Raw genomic sequence first — 25,032 nt, 5'->3', positions numbered from 1 at the left:
CGCGAACTTCAATTACTTTATAAATTTTTTAATGCTGCACAGAAGAAGAAGCTTGATGTTAAATTGCCGGAACCATACACTGGTCGCTGCGACAAGCGCGTGCTGGACCATTGGCTGTTCAAAATGGAGGTTTACTTATCAAACACAGACTTGGTCGAAAGTAAAAAAGTTGTACTTGCTAGTTCTCTGCTCAAAGACACAGCATTTCTTTGGTGGCAACGACGGGTTGCTGATGGTAAACACACACCTTCTTGGGATAAATTCCGGCGTGCTATTCGCAAGGAGTTCGAACCTGCCAATACGGATTTTCATGCCCGGTCCTCTCTTCGCCGCCTGAGCCAGACAGGTTCCTTGGCCGCGTACATCACAGAGTTCCAAAGACTAACTTTGGAGATAGAGACCCTTAGTCCCTCTGATAAACTTCACAGCTTTATGGATGGACTCGAACCCAACCTGAAGGATGATGTGCACAAATACAACCCCACCACCTTGGATGCTGCAATTTCCTACGTGGAGCGTCTTGGCGATAATCGACGCCCTACACGGAATTTTCTCTCTGGTGAGACAAATCTTCAAATAGTGCTTGCTTTTCACAGCGCGATCGCAGAGACAACTATAGCCAAAATCAGCAACATCGGTCTAAGTTCAGACAGCAAGCAACGCAACCTTATTCAACTTCAAGGATCTATTCTCAAGATCGACAATCTGAAAGCAGATCTTCTTCACATGTTCCTCCACTTGATCGTGGTAAAGAACGTGATTTTTCTCAAAATCGGCATTCCAATACTCAACAAGGCTCTTCGTCAAATGGATCTTCGACTTCAAAGAAGGAAGGATTATGTACAATTTGTAGTGGTGACCATAGATGGTATCAATGTCCAAAGAGACCAAATCCGTCTAATTTGAAAAGAAATTCCAACGCGGAAACATCATCGAATTTTGAACAACCAGAATCTGCTAAGGATAAAGGAAAATCTGTGGTCAATACGATTCGTGTCTCAGAGGATACGAGTATTCTTATGAAGCATGCTCAGTGCAATTCTTCAGTTTTGGAGCCTCTCTCAAAGCAAGTTTTGAGTCTTCTTGGAACTATCAATGGTCGCTCCATCAATATTTTGGTGGACAGTGGATGCTCGAATAATTTCGTCAGCACTCAGATAGTTCAACAGCTTGGCTTACCAACTCAGAAGACATCTCACTTATATGATGTGGAATTAGCAGATGGATCAATTTTGACTTGTGATCAGACAGTTCGACAGTTGCAGTTCGAGATTCAAACTTACGTAGATCAATTGGATTTTGAAGTCATGACTTTATCTTATTACGACACGATTCTTGGTCAGCATTGGTTATTCCAATATGATCCAGCAATTAGCTTCCAAGGACATACTATCAATTTATTCAAAGATGGACGTGAATTGACTTTACACGGGCTTTCTCATGCGGAAAGAGTGATTCAAGCCTCACGTGTACAAGTCAAACAGCATGATATAGTGGATTATGAAACAAATATGATCCTCGATACAGATGCAGATATTATTATTAATGAATTTTTGAATTCATTAACTTCTCCTGAATCAATTGATGAAGACAAAGATAAAGATATAGTTGCAAATTCCGAATCTGAAGACGACTATGCTTTCTTTGATTCTTTACTGGATGATGATATGCCAATTACAAGTCATGAAGATGATTCTGAAGAATTTTGGGATTCATTATTGGAAGATGATTACAGTCTCAAGCCAAAATCCTCTCCAGTGATTCATAAAGTTGAAGGTACCCCATCTGAAGAGTACCTTGAGAAGATTTCCTCTTCCCCAAATATTTCACAGTTATTGGAAGATTTTAAACCAGAAGGCTTACATCACACGAAGGATTTTGAAGATCAACCTCTTGTTGCAGTTAACCTGTTTATGCCGGATTCCTCTAAAAAGTCTTTGAACAATGCAATGATATGGGACTTAGCAATCAAAGCAAAAAGGTTTCACAAGAAGCAAAGGTTCAAGACAAACGTTTCTGATAACTCAAAGATTGAAGATTTCGAAGATTCAATGCTTTTCCAGAGTCATCAGAAGTCATTTCTTTGACACGGGCTCTCATTTTAAATGGGAGGGAATGTCACGATTGTGACTATGTTAACAGCAATACATCTACTCCTAGTTGCAGATACGCGAAGTGCCATGCCAAGGAGGACCCCTGCGCTTGGATGGTCACACCCCTTCACCCAAAGGACGTGTCTCTTCGCCAAAAGCCACACTCCTTCGACGACTGGTCACACCCCTACGCTCTACGGGTGCGACTCTTCGCCCAATGGTTGCAACTCTTCGCTGAAAGGATGTGTCTTTACGTCTAAAGTCGTGTCTCTTCACCAAGAGAAGTGTCTTTTCATTTATGTCTCTTCGTCTCCTATATAAGGAGCTCTTGTATCACACATTCAATCAATCAAACACAGAGTCTTCTAAGTCTTGTCTCGAGTACAGTTCAAGTTTTTTAAGTCTTAATCATGAGTTTAAGTACTTAATAGAGGATTAGTACCTAGAATCCTCACAGAGAAGGTGCCTGTTGAGCAAGTGCTCCTGCTGCCTCTTCTGCTGTAGAATGCTAGCGCTAGGTTTCTTATATATTAACTTACTGAATTTGCCGTACCGAGTTTCCAACAAAAGTCACTTAAAATTAATAAGTGAAAAATGTCAAAAATAGGGAAAATAGGTCTATGCAATGTAAAAATGCTCCTGATGAGTTCTGATGGAAATTTGACGGTCATGCTGTGTGCAACCAGAGGATATGCATCTAATTCAAGTGCCTGGACATGCACGGTCTGCGAACAGACTCACAAAAGTGCCAGAACACTTCCTAAGCTAACTGAACTGAACCCAATGTCATGAAGTAGCTTGTCGACGTGCACATAGGGTTAGATGTGTCACGTGACATCCCCTCCTTTTCAAAGTGAGGTACTGCTACCGAACTGTATGGCGTCGAGGGAGATTGCCAATAGCGTCTGGAATCCTGGGAAGGACTCTTCGTCGGCCTACTCTGATGCGTGTTCTCGCAAAAGTGCCAGAACACTTCCTAAGCTAACTGAACTGAACCCAATGTCATGAAGTAGCTTGTCCACGTGCACATAGGGTTAGATGTGTCACGTGACATCCCCTCCTTTTCAAAGCGAGGTACTGCTACCGAACTGTATGGCGTCGAGGGAGATTGCCAACAACGTCTGGAATCCTGGGAAGGACTCTTCGCCGGCCTACTCTGATGCGTGGGTCATGCGATACCCGAACTCATAAAGGTCTGCAACGCTTGCTTCTATGGGCCGCGCCGAAAGCGACAGTTTTCTGTGGCTCCTTGAATGCTTCAACTCCGTCGATAGTCATGCGTGTACCTTCTTCAAGAATCTCCTAGGCTGAAAATTCCTGAAACCACTTCCAACACAAGAACATGAACATACCCATTCCATGTAAAGTGACTGGAAAAATTCGAGTCTTTCGAAAAAATTGTGCATGCAATGCAGATGAACAAAGTGAGGAAGTGTCAAACCGTCCATCAAACACACGCAAACAATGGGGTCGAATCTTGACTTTCTGATCTAAATCAATCAACTTTGGCAAAACACAATGGAAATGCCGATGCTTGAAGCTCAATCCTTCTTGTGCTCTTTCTGAGACTGTCATGCCAAGGAAGAGACATGGAATGTGAATTCATTGAATGCAAACATTTCATCTTTTCATGAGTAATCCGCATACAGACGTTCTCATTCATGAGTGAATCGTGCTCAGCGTACAATATGTCATGTCTGTGAACAGGGATCACATAAGGATGGTGACTAAAATACAGGAAAGCGTCACGAATGAAACACTCGAACAATGCGTGCTGACTAATCATTTGAACACATAATACTTCTTGTGAGGGTTTTGTGGACCTAGGCTCGAGAGCCAAGATTGGTTCTTCTTGAGAGGGTTCTTTGGACCTAGGCTCCAGAGCCAAGATCGGTGCTTCGTGATTGATCGTCTCTGCAATGGGGTTAGCTGTACTAGAGAAAGTATCAACTAACACATCATCCTTGTGAACAATCACATTATCTTCATGCAAATCATCATGCTTGTCATTATCATGCAATTCATCATGCTTATCATTGTCATTCAAATCATCATGCTTATTATAATCATGCAAATCAAGTGTGTCATGCTTGGGAGAAAAAGAGACGGAGAGAGTCTCCTTTTCCCGAATCTCTTGCATCTGTGCCTGCACTTGAGAAAAGAGTCGCAACATCTCTTGCATGTGTCGGTCGTTCATTGCTTTTCTTGCTTTGTTCTCGCGATCCATTTCTGCTTTTCTTTCTTCTGCTCACGCGCTATGGCTGCCATTCTTTCTTCGTATTCACGGTCTATGGTTGCCCTTCTTTCTGTCGTTCTTGCTTTGCGCTCGCGCTCCAAGGCGACGTGTTGCGCTTCTCTTTCTATCCTCCTGTCCATAATCATTCTATCGAAAGCCTCCATAGGAGTTAGTGCAATCCTTGTCGTAGATGGGGAAGGAGGAGGGTCAGAAAAACCTCCTAATGGGGAAAATTCTTCTTCAACACTCCCATGCTCACCACCTTCATGCGAAGTATCCATTCTGCTTCGGGTGATGACCATCCACTGACGTCATGGGTTCTTAAGTTCACGAGGAACTTGGGTTCTTGTGGGTCGTGGGTTCTTGGGTTCTTGAGGTTCTTGAGTTCTTGAGGTTCTTGAGGGTCTTGAGGTTCTTCTTTCGCTTGCAATTTGTGTTAGAGAAGGATCTTCTCTTCACCTGATTTCTGCTCTTTTCTGGGGGCGCACCTCTTACCAAGGTTGCTTTTTCCCACTTCACGTCGATTGGCTGGCCGCTAAGTGCACGGTCCGCTCTCAATGAGTGAAAAGAGGCACAAGGGGAGGCTGAACAAGCCCTTCTTTCTTGGGTTTCCTGTCACTCTTCAAAAACACAATTAGGAATCGACACGCCCATGTGGACTTGGGTTACGTGCGACCTCAACTATCACAAGACAGGCACCATGTGCCAATAGAAAAGAACAGACTGAATAGACACTGAACAGACTTTTAGCACTTCAATAACAATTGAACTGAAAGAGAGACGACACGCGACACGGAGTGGCAAAATTCCACCCCAGAGAGGATTGGCCCCAAACCTTGGCGTCCCTTTCGGTATTTCTTTATATTGCATCAACACTGTACAAGCCGGTACTCCAGACTCTGCACCTTCTCTAGGAAGCATGCCAGAGAAAGAGCCCTAACCTCGTATTTAAAGACCCTAGGCCCCAAAAGCAGTTTACAGTAAAATGCCTTCAAACTCAAAAGCATCTGGTTCAAAAGCAAAGCCAAAAAGCTGCCAGCATAATTTACGAAAATCCGTATAGCCTGCCACGTCATCAGCAAGCGCAAAAGGCAGAATTCCGTACAGCTTGCCACGTCATCATGCCAGCGCAATTTTCGGAAATTTGTTGCAAGTCTCTTTTTGTGTGTGTGAGCGAGTCATGCTTTATTTTAATCCTTTATGTCACTTGGGGCCCCATCGAACGGGGTCCCCATAAGTTGATAGGACTTCTTCTTCTGTTACTTGTTCTTCTTAGGGTTTAGGGCCCTCGATCGACATTTGTAAGTTGGCTCCCTTCTTCAGGGCTTTGACACGTCAGTAGTTTGTTACATCTCCCCTTCTTGAAAGAGAGTAGTCGTCCGCGATTACAACATATTTGCAAAACAACTTAAGTTAGCTCAAAAATTTCCGGGGGTCATTCCGAGGGACAATCAGTTTGCTCTTTTTATTAAGGAGTTAGCTTCTCCTTTCTACTCTTTTGATCACGGAGTTAGCTTCTCCTTTCGATTGTTTTGATCAAGGAGTTAGCTTCTCCTTTCTGCCCTTTTGATCAAGGAGTTAGATTCTCCTTTCGTCCAAATTGGAACTCTTGATATTCCGACGCAGTAAAATTAGCCATCACATTCAGACCCTACTGATCTTCCACGGGTGTCTTGATCCACTAAAATTACATACCCAGGCAATCTCATCCAATTAGGAATATTCATTAATTGACACATCACAATGCAACACAAATGCTTACATATGCATGTAACAAGACACAACAAACAGCGCCGCTGAGCATTCCCCTGAGACAAACGGTTTGTGGTATGAAGCTACTCAACGACTACCTCGTCACTCCCCCCCGCAAATAATCTAAAAAGGTCCGGGTCATGAGCTCAGAGGATTGTACAACCAAACGCTCCCCAGACTGTAGTCTGCGTCGCTTGGAGGTTCAAGCATACAACCAAACGCTCCGCAGGCATCGGCCTATGTCGTTCGGAGGTTTTCTAGCATACAACGGAACGCTCCCCAAGCATCGGCCTGCGTCGTTCCGAGGTTTTCAAACATACAACGAAACGCTTCCCTTGCATCGGCCTGCGTCGTTCCGAGGTTCAAACAATACCAAAACAACATTTCTCACTTCTCCACCCGAGAGTAAAATCACCACTGATTGAAGCCAGTATCAAACCAGAGTCAAACAATTCAAATCGGCACCAAAACAAGTTCAAAACAGATACCATCCATTTCAAACAAATTCCGAAAGGATCACCAAACAAGATCAAACAGAACTCAAACTTAAAAAGCAATCTCGACATCGGTTGAGCTCGAAAAGTTAACCGACTCTCCATCCTGGAACGTGCACCAAAAATTAGGGTTAGGTTCATTCCGTAAGGTCGCAGGCGAAGCACAACATGGTCCATCAGCTCTTGGACAGACAATGTTTGTTTGGCGGCGATGGTAGTCCCAAGATAGCAATCGCACCGAATCTCCAAGGTCATCTGCTCGTGAAGAGACATCTACTGGGAGATGTCGAGAAACTTCAAGTTATAATTTGCTAGGGTTTCCATGGCGAGCATTTCAGGATACCCCCCTCTGCCAGAAGCTGCACTCCGAAGGAAGATGTTAGAAACCATATAACTTCGGGCAAAAATTTTCTTTTTTCTTGAAAGCTTGCCAAGTACTTGGAGTATGCTGCTTGGTAGCTATCAATATCTGCATGGTAGTGTCTGTGAGAAAAGCAGCAGCTCGAAACAAATCTTGGATCCTTCTCTTGTAAGTAATCTTTATGGCTTATGTCCTGTAAGACATGAGCGGTGAAGACGGGAGCGCGCCCGATGCGCGATGAAGTAAGGGTGGGAGTGGATAACAAGTCCTCAAATAAAATTCCAATAGCCCTGTCAGCTCTTTTGTAGGACCGGTATGCTTTCAGAAAAGCATACGCCTGATGCTCTGATACCACTGTCACAAGACGGGCACCACGTGCCAATAGAAAAGAACAGACTGAACAGACTTTTAGCACTTCAATAACAATTGAATTGAAAGAGAGAGACGACACGCGACACAAAGTGGCAAAATTCCACCCCAGAGAGTATTGCCCCCAAACCTTGGCGCCCCTTTCGGTATTTCTTTATATTGCATCAACACTGTACAAGCCGGTACTCCAGACTCTGCACCTTCTCCAGGAAGCATGCTAGAGAATGAGCCCTAACCTCATATTTAAAGGCCCTAGGCCCCAAAAGCAGTTTACAATAAAAAGCCTTCAAACTCAAAAGCATCTGGTCCAAAAGCAAAGCCAAAAAGCTGCCAGCGTAATTTACGGAAATCCGTACAGCTTGCCACATCATCAGCCAACGCAAAATGCGGAATTCCGTACAACTTGCCACGTCATCATGCCAACGCAATTTTCAGAAATTTGTCGTAAGTCTCTTTTTGTGTATGTGAGCGAAACCTGCTTTATTTTAATCCTTTATGTCACTTGGGGCCCCATCGAACGGGGTCCCCATAAGTTGGTAGGACTTCTTCTTCTGTTACTTGTTCTTCTTAGGGTTTAGGCCCCTCGGCCGACATCTGCAAGTTGGCTCCCTTCTTCAGGGCTTTGACACGTCAGTAGTTTGTTATATCAAGCAGCAAAAAAAAATATGTGGTTCTTTCCTTGAGTGATACAAAACACTGCCAAAGCTCTGATACCAATGTAAGGTGCAGCGGAAGTGAATGTTGAACTTTGCTCAAGACGAGTGCTCCGAATTGTGCTTAAGGGTTCCTTTTACTTACGGAAGGGAGAGCCTTCCGTTCCTTTAGTGAGAGAGTGCAAGTGATCACAAACAAAGTGGATAAACACTTTGAATGAAGGTGCTGAGACTGAGAGATAGAGAGAGAAGAATACGACACCAGAATGTTGTCAAAACCCTCCTCCGAAGGCCCCACTCTCTATGGCGAGAGCGGTCTACTATTGATTGCATAAATCTCTACAATGCTTGGACTTGCCGACGATGTCGACGACAATGAGGACGATGACGAGACGGGCTGAAATCTGAAAATGCTAAGGGCTGAAATCTGCAAATCTTTATCTGTTGAATTCTGACTCTATGTCGGTGATGATGTCGATGACGACGATGCGATGACGACGCGTTGAAAATGCAGATGCTGAAATCTGCGTTTTCCGGGCTGAATCTGCAAACTTCGTGGGATCTGACCGTGCGGCGAGGATCTGCTACGGGAAGGTGAGATCTGCGAGGTTCAGGGGTTCTATTGCGATGTCTGACTGCTGAAAACTGAAAATGTTGGTGCTTCTTGGTGTTCCGTCGCAGTGAATCTGCAAAACGCTGGGGCTGATCTGCAAACCAAAAACGCTAGGATTGAAAACTGTTCTGCTGCTGCCGGTTGTCCTGCAAATGCAAAACGCTAGGCTTCTTGATTTGTCTTGATGCTGCCGGGGCTGATTTGCTGTGAACAAAACGCTAGGCTGCGTGTGGATGAAAACGCTAGGTGGTTGATGCAGAAAACGCTAGGCTGGCTGCTCCAAAAACGCTAGGTCAATTGCTTGGGGGGTCTTGCTGAGAAGGTGCCTGTTGAGCAAGTGCTCCTGCTGCCTCTTCTGCTGTAGAATGCTAGCGCTAGGTTTCTTATATATTAACTTACTGAATTTGCCCTACCGAGAAAGTCACTTAAAATTAACAAATGAAAAATGTCAAAAATAGGGAAAATAGGTCTATGCACTGTAAAATTGCTCTTGATGTGTTTGGATGGAAATCTGATGGCCATGCTGTGTGCAACCAGAGGATATGTGTCACAAAGTGATGACGTGGCTGCCCGAAACCCTAATTCTGCTGAAACCCTAACCCTAAAATCAGAAACCCTAATTCAGCCAAAAACCCTTATTCTGTGGAAACCCTAACCCTAAAATCAGAAACCCTAATTCTGCCAAAACCCTAATTTTGTTGAAACCCTAATCTTAAAATCAGAACCCTAATTCTGCCCTAACCCTAACCATGATTTGCTGGCGTGGCGGGCTAACACGTGGCCTGTTGTATAGAGACCAACGCGATTTACGGGAAGCGTGGCAGATTTTTGGCATTGCTTTTGCTGTTGCGTGGGCTGTTTTTGATTTCAGCTTTTGGCATTGCTTTTCCACGCAATGGGAAAAGAGAGAGAGCCTCTTTGCTTTATTTCATTTAAGAGAGAGAGAGAGAGAGAGAGAGAGAGAGAGAGAGAGAGAGAAGAAAAGCCTCTTTGCTTTATTAAAAGAAAGAGAGAGAAAGAACTTTTGCTTTATTTTTCAAAGCTTTTACTTAAGCTTTTGATTTTCAGCTTTTGGGCTCTGCTTTTGGCAACCCTTGTACTCTTTAAATAAGTGGGTAGACCACTCACAACTCAGAGCATCTGGACGCAGAGTCTGAGTGTGAGCGCCTGTCCGCACTCTTGTACTTTGAACACAGATTAATACAAAAAGAAATACCGGAAGGGACGCCAGGCTTTGGGGCCAATATCTCTAGGCACGGAACTCCGCCGGGCCAGTGTGGAATCAATTGTGAACTGTGAACTGTTCTGAAGTGGTTATTTGTGCTGTCATGGTAGATTCTTGACTTGGAGTGTCCAAGTTTGTTACAGTGGTATCAGAGCATGGCCGATTTCTCTTCTACGGGAAATCCGTTCCCAATTTTTTTCCCGCGGCACCTATGGCATCAAGCAAGGATCAATTGACTCCCTCTGCATCCGGAGATGCGGGAAGGGATCACAACAAAGATTCACGCGAGGAGTATGGCTTGCCTCGGCCTACTCAGGCGGAGCGCGGAGAGATGGAGCGTCGACAATTGATTGGCGATGCAACAAAGATGATGCTTAACTTTGCCAAGGACTCGAAAATGGCAAAATATATGAGCAAGACCTCTCTGGAGGAGGTGCACACGCTGTGGCTAAAAACCACAACACCACCCCCAAAACCCGCTCTCAAGAAACCTCTTGTTCCTAAGAAGTATACAGAGAAAGAATTAGAAGAGGTGGTGGATGCACGACTTACTCAGCTTTTTGACGCGCAAAACAAAGCTGAAAAGCACGGCAAAAAGCAGAAGAAAGATGCTGACTTCCCGGGTTATTTGGGTCGTCAGTCTACCTTTGAAAAAGCAAGAAAACAGAAGAAGCATGTTCGATTCGAAGGAGTACCCAGTTCTTCTTCTTCTTTTTCTGACAGTTCTTCTAGCTCATCTAATTCGAGTGAAGAAGACCGAAAAGGCAAAAAGCGAAGCAAGAAGCAATGCTTCGGAAAGGGCAAGAAAAAAGACAAAGAAGTCCAAATCTCGCCCAGTGAGTGAGTGAGTTCTACAAAGGACTCGTCTACAGACAGTTCAGACTATGATGAGAGCAATTTTTTTTTTTTTGGAGAAAAAGATCCTTCTATTAGTTACTGAAAGTGCCCATAGGGCTATAACCACCTCTTCAAGAGAGGGCTACAACAACCATGGTGGGAGAGTCTCCCAATGAAAAAACCAATATATGTACTAAATCAAGAGATAGGGGGAGGGAAGAGCCACACAAGTGGTCGGTAATGCCATCGGAGTACACCCTGGACTATGGTGTAGAAAGGCCCAGGACGCCAGAGTCGAAGGAAAGCATCACGGCGCTCCCGCATGCGGTCGGAGCTGCCCTGTAGTCCCTCAAGCTGTCCTCTTAGAGTATGGATCAGCGCTAACCAAAAGTCACGAACAGTCTCTGTTGGTGGCATAGGGCGAGCCTCAAAGATGCGGAAACAGCGGGCCCGCCAGATGAACGAGAGTGTCAGGCCACTGATGAGCTCCCAACACTCCTCTCTCTCACTGCACCACTCCTGTGGAGTAAGCTCTGTAGCAGGCTGGAGTGTAGGTCGCCCCTCCTGCATCACTATCATCCTGCTGGTGGAAGATAGCTCAAACTGAAGTGCCGGGCCTGTGAGGGTGGACCAAGCCGCTGCTCCCCAAGTGTACTGTCGAGCCGTGGAGAGAGCAGGCATTAGCCGAAGAACTCGTAGCCACACCTGCTGGGCCGAGGGATAGTCCCAAAGATAGTGACACTGACTCTCCACCAAATGGTCACAAGCTGCACGTGGCCGAGAGACCACTATGCACTAGCCAGCTCCCTACTGCTGTAGCTCTGTGTGCGACCAGCCACTGAAACAAGGTGACTCGCCTCGGCTGTCTGGAGTCCCACAACCTCTCCCAAAAGGCTGCCAGGAACTCAACTGTGAGACCCTCCTCCTGCGAATGAGGTGTTGCAGCGGGGCGGGCCTCTCTCTATGCTGCTAGTATATGACGTCCCAGTCGAACAGTGTACTGAAAGAACGGGACTCCTGGGTGGTCTGCAGAGGAGAAGGGGTCCCTCCATAGCCACTCACCAGGATCCCACTGTACTCGTGCCAGTGGACAACACTCCCAAGCCCACAGCCTCCAGTGTCCAGTCTCAAGAGCTGCTGGGTCAGGGCCTATGACGCAAGTCCTCCCACAGATGCCCACTACTTGGATCCTCTGAAAACAACACTCTGCTACTTGTGGGGCCTCTACTGCAACTCGCTGTAGGTGTCCCCCACCCTGAAGCTCGAAGAACAGGGCTGGGACAGTCTCTGAGTAGGCCCTGACTGAGATGAGAACCTCCAGTCTTGTGAAGGCTCCCATCCACCGGGGTGCTACTGGCTCGAGAGGCGTGAGCCAGTCAGCTGGAACTGACTCTGAGATGTCCTGACACATGCTCTGCACCCCTCTCATGCCCTGTAGCTGGAGCCCCTGCACCTCCTCTGACAAACCTGTGAACTCTAGCTAGTCACCTAGAGAGCGCGTTGGACCTGCTGCCATGGGACCCCAGGAAACATGAGGCTGACTACCAACCAAGTGGCCTCTCTGAGTGCTAACCATGGGGTTCTAGACGAGGGGCTGCCGTAGGCGCTCCTCTGTGCACGTCGGCTGTCTTTGCTCCAGGCCACGCCGTAAGAGCTCCCAAGATCGAAGCAAACTCACAGTGAAGCGGTTCTCCAGTCTCTTGCTCAAACCAACTCTGCGCAAGGGTAGTTTTTGTACGTCGAACGGAACCTCTCGTTCCGTCCGGCCGGACCCGTCCCGTCCCGTGCGTTCCGTTCGTTCCGTCCGGTGACTTTTTTCGGCAGTTTATGACCGTTGGCAGCTTTTTGACCGTTTTGCAACGTCTAGTTTGTAGGCCTTTTGGAGCCGTTTGCGGGCAGTTTTGAAGCCAAATGCAAGCCCATGGCCCATGGGCCATTGCCATGCTTATTGCCCAAGGGCCAATGCCCATTGCTCAAGAGTCAAGCCTCACATGCTCTGCTATTTAAGCAACCCTTCCCCTTTGTTATCCAACACAACCTACAACTACAAGCTACAAGCTTTAGCCCTAAGCCTCTCAATGCTCTACCCTCTCATCTCCATGTGCTTCCATTGAAGCTCTCAAGCTCTCGAGTTTCCATTGGGTCTACCATCTCTCTCCATCAAGCTCCCTTGGGTGACGGGTCTCTCCTTCAAGCTTCCTTGGGTCTCTCTCTCTCTCTCTCTCTCTCTCTCTCTCTCTAATCTATTGATACATCATACATCATACTAGTAGCTACTAGCTACATACTACATAATGCCGCCTCCTCTTCATGAAGCCTTTGAGAAGCATTGCCGACATTTTGAGCGGGTGGGGGGCAAGCAAAACTCTTGCAAGTGGTGGTGCAAATATTGCCCAAAAGCTATGACCTCTTCCGTCACCCGTCTCATCATCCACTTGACAAAGATGGGAGGACAAGCGGGGCCATGTCCTAATATCCCCGAAGATATCCTTGCGGAATGCAAGAGAAAGTATCTTCCATTGAAGACTCGCAAGGGTAGAGTCACCTCGGATGAGTTCGTGTCGCCGGATGTTGATAGCTCCGATTCGGAGGAAGAGGCCTCTCCAACTATGTCCATGGCTACCGGTGCCACCGCGGCCTCATGTGATGGTAGTGCCTCCTCCAAGAAGTCCAAGAAGTCCAAGGGGTCTTCAAGTGATGGTGGCCGGCCTCCGAAGATGGCAAAGCAAACTTCTCTTGCGAAATCGGTGGGTGGATGCTCCGGCCCCTTGTCTTTCCTCAAGGAGAGACAAAGAATCGCGGAAATAGAGATTGCCCGCACGGTGATTGAATGCAATCTCTCCTTCAACATTCTTCGGTTGGAGCGATGGAAGAGGATGATCATAGCAATTGCGGCGGTTGGTCCATGCGAAGGGTGGACGGGTGTGTCATACCATGACATGAGAACAAAGAAGCTTGATGAAGAGAGGGCAAGGATTGACAAGTCACTTGAGCCCGTACGTGCGGGTTGGGCAAAGTATGGATGCTCTATCCTCTCCGACGGATGGAGCGACCGCAAGAAGAGGGGCATCATCAACATTCTTGTTTCTTGTCCTCTTGGTACGTACTTCTTACGGGCGGTGGATGCGGGTTCGAGAGGGAAGAAAGTGACCGGGGCATTCATTTGGAAGCACATCCGCCAAGCCAAATCGAGCCTTTATGTCTTGAGCAATTGCCAATGAGTCCTATGTTTTAATTTTTAAGTTTTAACTCTTCTTGTCACAAATGCCTCTTGTGTAGGTTGGTGCGGAGCATGTCGTGCAAGTGATTACCGACAATGCTTCAAATTGCAAGGCAATGAGTAAGAGGCTAGAGAAGGAATTTCCATCCATAGTATGGACTCCATGTGCCTCTCATTGCCTTGACCTTCTCTTTGAAGACATAGGGGAGCTAGGTTGGGTGAAAGATATCCTCAACCAAGCACTCTCCATCATCAATTTCATCAATGGCAAAGTGAGGGTGCTTGCCATTTACCGCACCTACTCCGACCTTGAGTTGAAGAAGCCATCGGCCACTCGCTTTGCCGCCATGTGGCTACTTCTAGAGTGGCTCTATGATGTGCAAAACAAAATACAAAAGACCATGGTCTCCGATGAGTTTAAGGAGTGGATGAATGGAGAGTCCGCCGCTTCCCAACAAGATGCAAAAGCCATCCAACGGCTTTGCTTGCGGGAGGAGTTTTGGCAAGAAATTAAGGGTCTTGTCGTTGCGATCTTGCCCTTGTACAAGGCTCTCCGCATGACCGACATGGAAGGGGTAACTATTGGGCTTCTATGGCACTTCATGGAGGAAGCTTACAAGGAGATTGAGAAGTCTACAATCCTAGATGGGGCTCCCGATGGAACACGGTATAACTACATATTTATTATTACATAATACATTCTCTATATATCTAAATTCTACATGCTTGTTTCTCTACTTAGTACATTTCCTCTCTCTTCTTGTAGTGATTACCTCGAGGACTCTCCCAAGAGAGACGACATTCTCCTCCTAATCACAAAGCGGTGGGATTGGATGAAGAGACCTATCCATTACTTTGCGGCTCTCTTGCATCCGCCTTACAAGAAGCCCGAACTCTTTGCGAATCAAGAGCTTATTGAGGAGCGCAACAATTACCTCTTTAAGGTGCTAAAAGAAGAGGACATTGGAGCATTTCTCCAAGAGGTAATCAACTATAGCGACCAACGAGGCACCGCATTTACTTCCAACTTGTGTTGGAAGCGGCAATCCTTGGTGAAGCCTTTATTTCGGTGGGAGAGCTTTGGCTATCAATTGCCTACTCTCAAAGGACTTGCTTTGAGGGTTCTTGGCCAAGTAAGCGACAAGCCTCAAACTTTTACATTTTGTGCTTAATCTCTTCAAAGTTCAACTATAGTCTCTTATAGCTTATGCCTCTCTTGATGTGTTTTAGGATTGCTCATGGGGAGCATGTGAGCGTAATTGGTCCGCATACTCCCTCATCCACACCAAAATCCGAAACAAGCTCTCAATGAAGCAATTAGAGCGACTTATCTATTGTCGCTCCAATTTACGCATGTTGCGCTCTATGCATGAGATGCCTATGGCTCGACAGGTATAAATTATAAATTATAATCACGACTCACTCCATTTTCTATACTCTAGAGTCTAGTCTTTAATTAGTTTGAATATACTAATTATGTTTTCATTGTCCAATGTTGTAAATGTCAAATAGGTCAACGTGGATGAGCTCACACTTACGATTGACACTCTAAAGAGTGTCAATAAAGAGCAAGACCCTGAGGAGCAAATGATTTTTCGTGAGCTCTACTTGGAGCTTGAGGAGATTGATCGCCGGGTTTCTCGCACACGATCACGCAAGAAGGTCATCATCCATGGAGTTACATCGGCTACAAGAGGCAGAGGTGCCAAGGCTACAAGAGGTAGAGGCAAAGCATCAACAACACCCACGGAGGCTCCTAGGACCTATGTGCGGCGAGGCTCCGGAAGCGGCTCTTGTGCGGCGCCCATCACTATGGAGGATAGAGAGCCTCGAGAGCCAGAGTATGATGATGAAGGCAACCTCATTAGTGATGGAGATTATGAGCCGTCATCCTTCGACTTTTGTGAGGAAGAGGATGATGTTGATGAGCAAGGCTCATAAGAGGAAGATGAGGAAGATGATGAGAGCACTAGTGACTAGTGACTTTACTATTTAGTCTCTCTATTATGGTGTGCCACTTTTTGAGTACTTTGTAGCCCTTGCCAGTTGGTCCCCCCACTTTTTTGTATCCCTTGCCACTTTTTGAGTACTTTGTAGCCCTTGCCACTTGGTCTCTACTTATCAAATTTCAATGATCATTTTGGTTTATGTAATCCTCATTCTCTTTAGTCTTTGAGTCTTGACTCTTTACATTGTAGTATTGTAACTACTAACTTGTAATCTATACAAATGTCAAGTTTCTATAACTAAGTATTAAGGCCTAAGCCTTAGGCCCTTAGACTTAAGAATTATTTGTTTTTTTAAATTTGAACGTACATAACGTCATCGTACATCATAAATTTTTTTAGTTCGTTTAGTACTGCACATCATCGTACGCGTACAAAACGTACAGGACTGTACGAGACTACTATGCTCTGCGCATCTCTGTAAAGATCCATCTGGTCGAAGGTTGCCAAGGGCCTCCTGAGTGAGGCACCCTAGCACGAAGTCGCTGTAGTAGGAACTCCTTCCAGGGCTCCTCACCTGGAAGAAGTGTTGCTAATTGGACTATTCTTTTTCTTTTAATGATTAATTTCTTTTTAGGATATTTTATTGTGTACACTAAGAACTGTTAAAAGATTGTAGCTATAAGAAGTGCCATCAAGAACGGACAACTCTGATGTGTCACTTGATGGGTGACGGTAAACATCGCGAAGGAGTTTCCGTAAGTTCGGTGGAAAGGGCCGGGTTACGCGTGCCCCTGATGCGTCACATGATGGGTGACGGGTGCATCAGTGAGGGGGCATTTCATAGGCTAAGGAGGAAATCCGATCTGAGTAAGAAAATACGCGTAAGAACGCAAGCACAAGAATAGAGATGGGTTCAATGAAGCTTTTTACGGAAAGTAGGAACATTCGCGGGAGGGCAGATGCTTTCCCGCGAGGAGTCTGTGTCTGCATTGCATCTGTGCCGTGTTCTGCACCCGGGGACGCCTGGAATGTGTTCGTGTAGCATTATTTTCACTAACTGAGTGAGTTTTTAAAGTTTGAACAGGTTCACACTTTATTTTATAAAGTGGCCGGTCACTTTTAAGTGACCAACCCTTTTATTAATAAAATAAAGCATCCCCAAAAAGCTTACATAAAAAACCTACGCAAATTGTAGGGAGGGGCTGAAAACAGCGAGCTCTCTCTCTCCTCTCTCTAGAAAGCGCCAGATTCAGCGATCCCTCTCTCCTCTCTCTAGGGGCGCCAAGGTTCTGCTTTTTCGGCTCCTATTCCCGCCGGGTGCAAGGGCCTATAAAAGGGCAGCAAGCGTTCCAGTTCTATACGCGCGGGAAGCAGCAGAAGAAGCTAGTGCTGGGATTCTGGAGCAAGTATTGGCGACGGAAATTGCAAGTGTTCGTGTGACGACTGAGTACGGAGGTCGCTTTTCCGAGCAAGGAGCGACAGATTTCAAAGTGCTCGTGTACGCTCCCGTTTTGTGACAGTGGTATAAGAGCTCGGACTCCTCTCTTTCTCTGCAAAGAAGGACGATTCCGGGAAGAACCATGTCGGGCCAAGGGAGAAGCGTTGACGAGGAGCTTCAACAAGTGCAAGCTCAGCTTGCGGATTTGCAACAAATCTTACTATTGCTAGATGTCCAAAAGCTCTTGGGCGGAATGAAGAAAACGAATGGAACCGATGCAGCCAGGCATCTAGACCACACTGTTGGCGTGAGACCACAGGAGGAAAGAGAAGAAGAACGTGCCGAGGTGCACAAAGGATCTTCGGATCAGAATGAACGGCCTACTCCAAGGAAAGGCCAGGAAAAAGCGCTCTCTTTGCTAGACGAGAGCCAGGACATCTCTATCTCATCTCCATCCTATTCTCCTGATTATACTTCTACTTCTCGATCATCTCGTCAGAAGAAGGAAGCCGCTACTACTACTACCCTACATCAACCTAAAGATAAGTCTCGATTCAAGAAGCATGGTCGCAAGTCTCAACATCGCATGAGAGTCTTCAAATCGGGCGACAAGGACATCAAGTTCGAAACCTACAACGGACGGAGAGACATCTCCAAAGCACTGTCCTTCATCAGACAGTTTGAAGTCGCCATTACCAATGGGCACTTCATAGAAAGATCCAAATTACGCCATGTGGGGATGCACCTCAAGGAAACGGCAAGTAATTGGTGGTTAGCCAAGATTCTGGAAGGTTCTCAGGCAAGAACTTGGGAGAGCTTCAAATCTGAATTCTATGAACAATTTCTTCCATCGGACTTCGAAGTTCGAGCAGGACATACGGAAGGAATGGGACTGGCTTGCCCAGAAGGAACATGAAAGAGTGACGACTTATGTGGACAAGTATTGGTCGGTTCTTCTGAAGGTCACTCCCTTCATGAAGATTGCCGACGAGGAAAAGAAACGAAAGTTCGAAGCGGGTCTTCAACCGCAGCTTCGAAAGAGTATGAAAGTGTATCCGCATGACACCCTTCAGAGGATGATGGAGTCAGCAATCATTGCTGAGGATTTGCACTCAACTGGGACGCCCAAAAAAATGGAGCATAGCACTTACCGTGCAAGACAAAGAGGGGTCTACGATGACCAAGGGGGCCAAGGAAAAAAACGTCCTCCATCTAGGGACTATGATCATTCTAAGAAGCCAGAGGGCAATAGCAAGCGAACTAAGTATCTTTCTCCTACTCAACTTCAAACTTTCAGAGAGGAAGGAAGATGCTTCTACTGTGGCGAGAAAGGACATATGAAACCGGATTGCCCGCTAAAGCAGCAACGGCAATGACAAGCCTCTACGAGGCAAGAAAAAGCAAGGAAGGAACCCGCACCACCAAGCTCGAACTCAATTCCAGATGTTCAGGGAAACACAGAAACGGAGAAAGGGAAGCGTCAACTTCTGAAGGGCTGAGGGTCTTTGAACAACCAGCGAGTACTGATTCTTTATGATCCAGGATCCACGGATAACTTAATCTCCCTGGATACTGCGGAACGTTTGTGCCTCACACCGGCTCAGCTTGGCACACCGGTTACATCCGGATCGGCATTCGAGGGGTTGACAACCAATGCAACTCCCGTGCAAGGATAGCTCAATCTTCGGATTGGCGAGTACAAGGACCGCGAATCATTTTTGATGGCACCCATCGAGGGATGTGATATCATCTTGGGTATGCCATGGCACTTCCACATGACACCTATTCCCGATTATGTGGAAAAGACCCTCACTTTTGATCATGGGGGTAAGAAAATAAAGATTCATGCTGATGTAGGAGATTGGCAGTTCCCAATTGTAAGCTATATCTCCATTAAGAAAGAAATGAAGAAGTGTGTTTCTGCTACTGGATTTTTGCACGTGAGAAGGATAAAACTAGTGGGGATTCACTCTCTAGTCTGGACATTAAACGTTTTCAATTTATTGAAAAGTACAAAGATTGTTTCACGGAAACACTCCTTGATGAACTACCTCTGGTACGCCCGGAAGATCACCGCATAGATCTCATACCGGGTAGCTCGCCTCCCAATCAACCCCCTTATCGGGTGAGTCTTGCTCAGCAAGAGGAAATTTTGAAGCAAGTCAACGAGCTTCTAGAGAAAGGGTTAGTACGGCCAAGTGCTTCACCCTACTGCTCTCCAGTTCTACTGGTACAGAAGAAAGATGGCACGTTTCGAATGTGCATAGACTATAGGTCTTTAAACAAGATCACGGTCAAGAATCGCTTTCCGATCCCTCGGATTGATGATATACTTGATAAGTTGTAGGGTGCAAGTGTCTTTAGTCGCATAGACTTAAAGAGTGGGTATCATCAGATACGGATCGCCCCTGAGGATGTCCATAAGATTGCTTTCCGCATAACCTTTGGACTATATTAATTTTTGGTAATGCCTTTCGGCTTGACCAATGCTCCTGCGACGTTCAATCGCATGATGGACCGCATTTTCAGCCCGTATCGAGCTTTTACGGGAGTATTCTTTGACGACATACTCATCTTCTCTAAGTCAGAAGAGGAACATCGGAAGCACTTGGACTTAGTGTTTCAAGAATTGCGAAAGCATGAGTTGCATGTGAATGCAAAGAAGAGCGAGTTCTTTCTCTCAGAGATACACATCTCGGCCATATAGTCTCTCACAATGAAGTGAGTATGGATCCTGCCAAGATCCGAGTGGTAGAAGATTGGCCTATTCCCACTACGGTACATGATGTACGTAGCTTCCTGGGATTATGTTCGTATTATCGAAGGTTTGTCCGAGGATTTGCTCATGTAGCAGGACCACTTCATGATTTGACAAAGAAGAAGATTCCTTTCAGATGGGGTTCGAGACAACAAGGAGCTTTTGATCGGCTCAAGTACTTGCTAAGCCATGGACCTATTTTGATAGTGCCTGACTTAAGAAAACCATTTGAGGTTCACTGCGAAGCTTCAGGCGATTGCATCGGAGCAGTGTTAAACCAAGAAGGCCATGCAGTGGCCTACGAAAGCAGACGGCCTAAGGATGCAGAGTTGCATGCATCAATCTACGAAAAGGAACTCACGGCTGTGATTCACGCCTTATCCAACTGGAAGCACTATCTTCTAGGAGCGGATTTTGTGATCAAGACTGATCACCAGAGTTTGCGGTATTTCCTTACGCAAAGGAAACTATCCGAGAAGCAGATGAGATGGGCAAACTTTTTGTCTATGTTTCACTTCCAGATCCTTCACACGGCTGGGAGTAAGAATGTGGTCGCGGACGCATTGTCTAGGCGGCCAGGGTGAACGCTATCACTTCGGTGTATCACCAAGAATTAGAAGCACTACCAGATTTGTATCCGAATGATCCAGATTTCTCCACCATTTGGGGAAAGCTACATCGTGGAGAGAATGAGTTTCCCTATTCCATTCGGGACGGTTATCTCTACCACCATCAGGCCATATGTGTGGCGGAACCATTAAGAAAGAAGATAATGGATGAAGCACACGCTTCGCCTTATGCGGGTCATCGGGGTATTCTCCCTACGACCTTAGCAATGGAAAGATATTTCTTTTGGCCTAGCCTTAAAGCAGACATTGATAAGTATGTCAGGGAATGCTTGGTTTGCCAAAAAGTGAAGTATGATCGGCATAAGATGCCTGGGTTGCTATAACCTTTGCCTGTGCCTAATGAACCTTGGGAAAGTATTGCCATGGACTTCATCATGGACCTCCCTAGAACTCAGACTGGAAATGACGCGATCTGGACCATTGTGGACAGGTTTAGCAAGCAATGACACTTTATACCAGTCAAAAAACGATCAAAGCAAATAATATGGCTAGGGTCTTTCTGGCACAGATCTTTAAGCATCATGGAATGCCTAAGTCTATTGTGAGTGATCGAGATCCTCGCATGACAAGAAATTTTTGGCGTGCCTTGATGGATAATCTTGGTACGAAGTTGAATTTTTCATCTGCCTACCATCCTCAAACGGACGGGCAAAGTGAGATAGCCAATTCCACAGTATTGGATATGTTAAAAGCTTATGTGTCAGATCGGCAATCTGACTGGGAGAAATATTTGCCTCTTGTCGAGTATGCGTATAACAATACCATACACTGATCGACGGGGAAAGCACCTTTTGAGATTCTCTACGGTAAGCCTTTGCTTCCACCGATCCTTTTAACTAAGGATAAGATCTTTGCAGCAGATGAATTTGTCCAGGATTTGGACACAGCCTACTGGCAAGTTAGGAGAGCTATTCTACGCTCTCAGGAAAAGCATAAGAAAGGTGCAGACAAGCGCAGGAGGAATCTAGACTTAACAGTCGGACAGTTAGTCTTACTCAAGTTTGAGAAGGCAAGACTTAAGAAACAAGCGTCTCATAAGGGGAAGGTGGTAAAACTTTCTATACGTTATTATGGGCCGTTTAAGATCACTGAGCAAGTGAAGGATGTCACCTTCCGATTAGAGCTACCGCCTAATTGGAGGATCCATAATGCTTTCCATGTCAGTTTACTCCGGCCGTATGTGGGACTGCCTCCGAGCCAGCCTAGTGCTGAGGAACCTCCTGAGGTTGAGGAAACAGAAGAAATACTCCAACCGGAGCAGATAGTAAGTCATCAGGAGCGGCCTCTCAAGTCCGGAAAAATAACACGGAAGTATTTGGTTAAGTTTAAGAACTATTCGAATCTAGATGCTCAGTGGATGACGCAGGAGGAATTAGCAGCTTGTCCCGAGATACTGGAGGTATATGTCCAAGCACTACAGTTGAGGTCAACTATTTAGAAGCCAGAGGGATGTTGCTAATTGGACTATTCTTTTTCTTTTAATGATTAATTTCTTTTTAGGATATTTTATTGTGTACACTAAGAACTGTTAAAAGATTGTCCCTATAAGAAGTGCCATCAAGAACGGACAACTCTGATGTGTCACTTGATGGGTGACGGTAAACATTGCGAAGGAGTTTCGGTAAGTTTGGTGGGAAGGGCCGGGTTATGAGTGCCCCTGATTCGTCACATGATGGGTGACGGGTGCATCTTTGAGGGGGCATTCCATAGGCTAAGGAGGAAATCCGAACTGAGTAAGAAAATACGTGTAAGAACGCAAGCACAAGAATAAAGATGGGTTCAATGAAGCTTTTTACGAAAAGGAGGAACATTCGTGGGAGGGCAGATGCTTTCCCGCGAGGAGTCTGTGTCTGCATTGCATCTGTGCCGTGTTCTGCACGCGGGGACGCCTGGAATGTGTTCGTGTAGCATTATTTTCACCAACTGAGTGAGTTTTTAAAGTTTGAACAGGTTCACACTTTATTTTATGAAGTGGCCGGTCACTTTTAAGTGACCAGCCCTTTTATTAATAAAATAAAGGATCCCCAAAAAGCTTACGTAAAAAACCTACGCAAACTGTAGGGAGGGGCTGAAAACAGCGAGCTCTCTCTCTCCTCTCTCTAGAAAGCGCCAGATTCAACAATCCCTCTCTCTCCTCTCTCTAGGGAGCCAAGGTTCTGCTTTTTCGGCTCCTATTCCCGCCGGGTGCAAGGGCCTATAAAAGGGCAGCAAGCGTTCCAGTTCTATACGCGCCGGAAGCAGCAGAAGAAGCTAGTGTTGGGATTCTGGAGCAAGTGTTGGCGACGGAAATTGCAAGTGTTCAAGTGACGGCTGAGTACGGACGTCGCTTTTCTGAGCAAGGAGCGACAGATTTCGAAGTGCTCGTGTACGCTCTCGTTTTGTGACAAGAAGTCTCCTGACGATGAACTTCCCAAGAAGGGCTTTGCTCTACTATGCTGGATCAATGATCCCAAGCCCTCCCTGTGAACAAGAGTGATGACCTGCCAAGCCACCTTGGCTCGGGCTACCTAAGTGTCACGTCCTGACCAAAGGAAGTTCCTGATCAGCCTCTCTACCTGGCTGATACAAGAACTCGAGAAGATCCAACAGGAAGTGATGTACCACATAGTCGGTAACAACACCTGGTTGGCAACTACTACTCTGTCAGCCAAAGAAAGTCGTGATGAGCTCCAATGTAACAACTTTCTCCTGATAGATAGGAGAAGGGGAGCAATCTGCTGCTCGGGAGACAAGTCCAACCCAACTTGACACCCCAAGTACCGAACTGCAGTTCCTGGGGGAATCCACTTGAAACCCTCTCCTGGCATCCAATCTGGCACAGGAGCACTACCAACCGAGAAAGCCACTGTCTTTCTCGAGTTGATCAGTGCGCCCGATGCACAACAGAAGGTCTCCAAAGCCTGCTCACATCTGTGAAGGTTGGCCTCCTGGCCATCTAATTACAAGGCTGAGTCGTCGGCAAACTCAGCGTCCAGTAGCTCATATCCCTGAATAGGGAGTGCTAAGCCCCGTAGACCAACCTGCTGTGACACCAGAAACTTTCTCATCGCCTCCGCATAGAATAGAAAGAGGAAGGGGGCAAGAGGACAGCCCTGTCTGACCGAGCATGTAAGCATGAAGCGATCACCTCTACCTCCTGCCAAAAGTACCTGACTATGAGCCTGTTTGTACAAGGCTGGCACCCCTCTGATCCAAGCATCTGAGAAGCCCATCCTGCGTAGAGTGCCCTCTAGAAAGTCCCAGTCAACTCTGTCATATGCCTTCTCAAAATCGAGAAGAAGAATCACGAGGTCCACAAATGAATTGACCAATACTCTCGAAAAATCCTATCCATCATCCTATTCAACATTGCAGGAGCATTTGTGAGACCAAAAGGCATCACCAAATACTTACACAACCTAAAGGACGTCGTGAACGCGATCTTGTATTCTCCAGGAGAGATCTTGATGTGATGATAGCCACTTTTCAGGTCGATCTGCTAAAGCATGTAGAACCCGGTAACCTGTCTAGTAAATCATCAATCCTGGGTATTGGAAACTTGTTTTTGATCGTGATTTTGTTAAGAGCTCTCTAGTCAATGCACATCTCCATGATCCATCTTTCTTTAGTACCAACAACATTGGCGAACAATAGAGTGATGTACTGGGTTGAATTAGACCCTTTTCCAGAAGCTCTTTCACTTGGTTCATAATTTTCTCGGTTCATAATTTCCTCGTTTTGGGCTCTGCTTACTATATATGTTGGCCGGTTCGGTGGTGTGCTACCAGGAATCAAATCAATGATATGATCTTCAGGTCGTTGAGGAGGTAACTCTCCACGCAAACCCTCAGAGAAACAATCGGCTTGAGCTTGCAAAAAGTCTTGTTGTTTCTTCTCTAGGTCGGACATATTTGATGCTTTATTGTCATTTAACTTGTTCAAGTAGATCGAGTAAACAAAAAGACTGGATTTTATTAATTTTGAAACGGCAAAAGCCGATACAAGTGGGACGGACTCGCCCTTCAATTTTGTATCAAGGATAATATCTCTACCCCTCTCATTCTTCAATGTTGCCTTCCTAGCCCTGTAATCAACCACAACGCCGTTCTTATGGTACTAGGGGATCCCAAAAGGACATCACACCCTGCCAAATCCATGCTATAAAAGTCCTCGTGCCCTACATACCCCTGACAGTGCAACCAAAGCTTGCCTATGACAGGTGTAAAGGCAACATCCCATCCTAGTGCCGCTAGAATTGCCTCTGCCAATGGTCCCATTTCCTCAGGTGTGATCCCAAGTCGAGCCACCAATTCAGTCGAGATGAAGTTGGCCTTGGCTCCTCCATCAAAGAAAATATGGGCTTCCTAATCTCGTACTTTGCCCCACACTCTGCAAAGCTTCGTACTTTCATCCATCTGTTCTAGGT

General features: G+C 46.1%; 3 protein-coding genes across 3 annotated transcripts in view; all 3 read left to right on the top strand.

Annotated features, from left to right (window-relative positions):
• The window catches only part of TRM10 (tRNA (guanine(9)-N1)-methyltransferase-like protein), a 100,891-nt gene that overhangs the window by 4,510 nt on the left and 71,349 nt on the right, over positions 1-25,032 (top strand). The window lies entirely within an intron of this gene.
• Positions 12,844-14,847, top strand: LOC147446226 (uncharacterized). Its single transcript, XM_086525492.1, has 2 exons — positions 12,844-13,779; positions 13,913-14,847. The coding sequence occupies exons 1-2, from the start codon at positions 12,928-12,930 to the stop codon at positions 14,546-14,548; spliced, it is 1,488 nt and encodes a 495-aa protein (XP_086381618.1). The 5' UTR covers positions 12,844-12,927; the 3' UTR covers positions 14,549-14,847.
• Positions 15,089-15,904, top strand: LOC147446225 (uncharacterized). The gene is made up of 2 exons (XM_086525490.1): positions 15,089-15,245; positions 15,366-15,904. Exons 1-2 carry the CDS (start codon positions 15,162-15,164, stop codon positions 15,792-15,794), a joined length of 513 nt encoding a protein of 170 aa, XP_086381616.1. The 5' UTR covers positions 15,089-15,161; the 3' UTR covers positions 15,795-15,904.

This window comes from Adiantum capillus-veneris, chromosome 12, assembly GCF_014529385.1.
Source record: "Adiantum capillus-veneris isolate H3 chromosome 12, ASM1452938v2, whole genome shotgun sequence".
NCBI lineage: Eukaryota > Viridiplantae > Streptophyta > Polypodiopsida > Polypodiales > Pteridaceae > Adiantum > Adiantum capillus-veneris.
This window is presented reverse-complemented; position numbering and strand designations above follow the sequence as displayed.

Excerpts from the sequence above, each read along its gene's own strand:
- LOC147446226 (XM_086525492.1), top strand. The coding sequence starts at position 12,928 with ATGCCGCCTCCTCTTCATGAAGCCTTTGAGAAGCATTGCCGACATTTT. Across the intron at positions 13,780-13,912 it reads CGGGTTCGAGAGGGAAGAAA|GTTGGTGCGGAGCATGTCGT; the intron begins GTGACCGGGGCA and ends CCTCTTGTGTAG.
- LOC147446225 (XM_086525490.1), top strand. The coding sequence starts at position 15,162 with ATGAAGCAATTAGAGCGACTTATCTATTGTCGCTCCAATTTACGCATG. Across the intron at positions 15,246-15,365 it reads AGATGCCTATGGCTCGACAG|GTCAACGTGGATGAGCTCAC; the intron begins GTATAAATTATA and ends AATGTCAAATAG.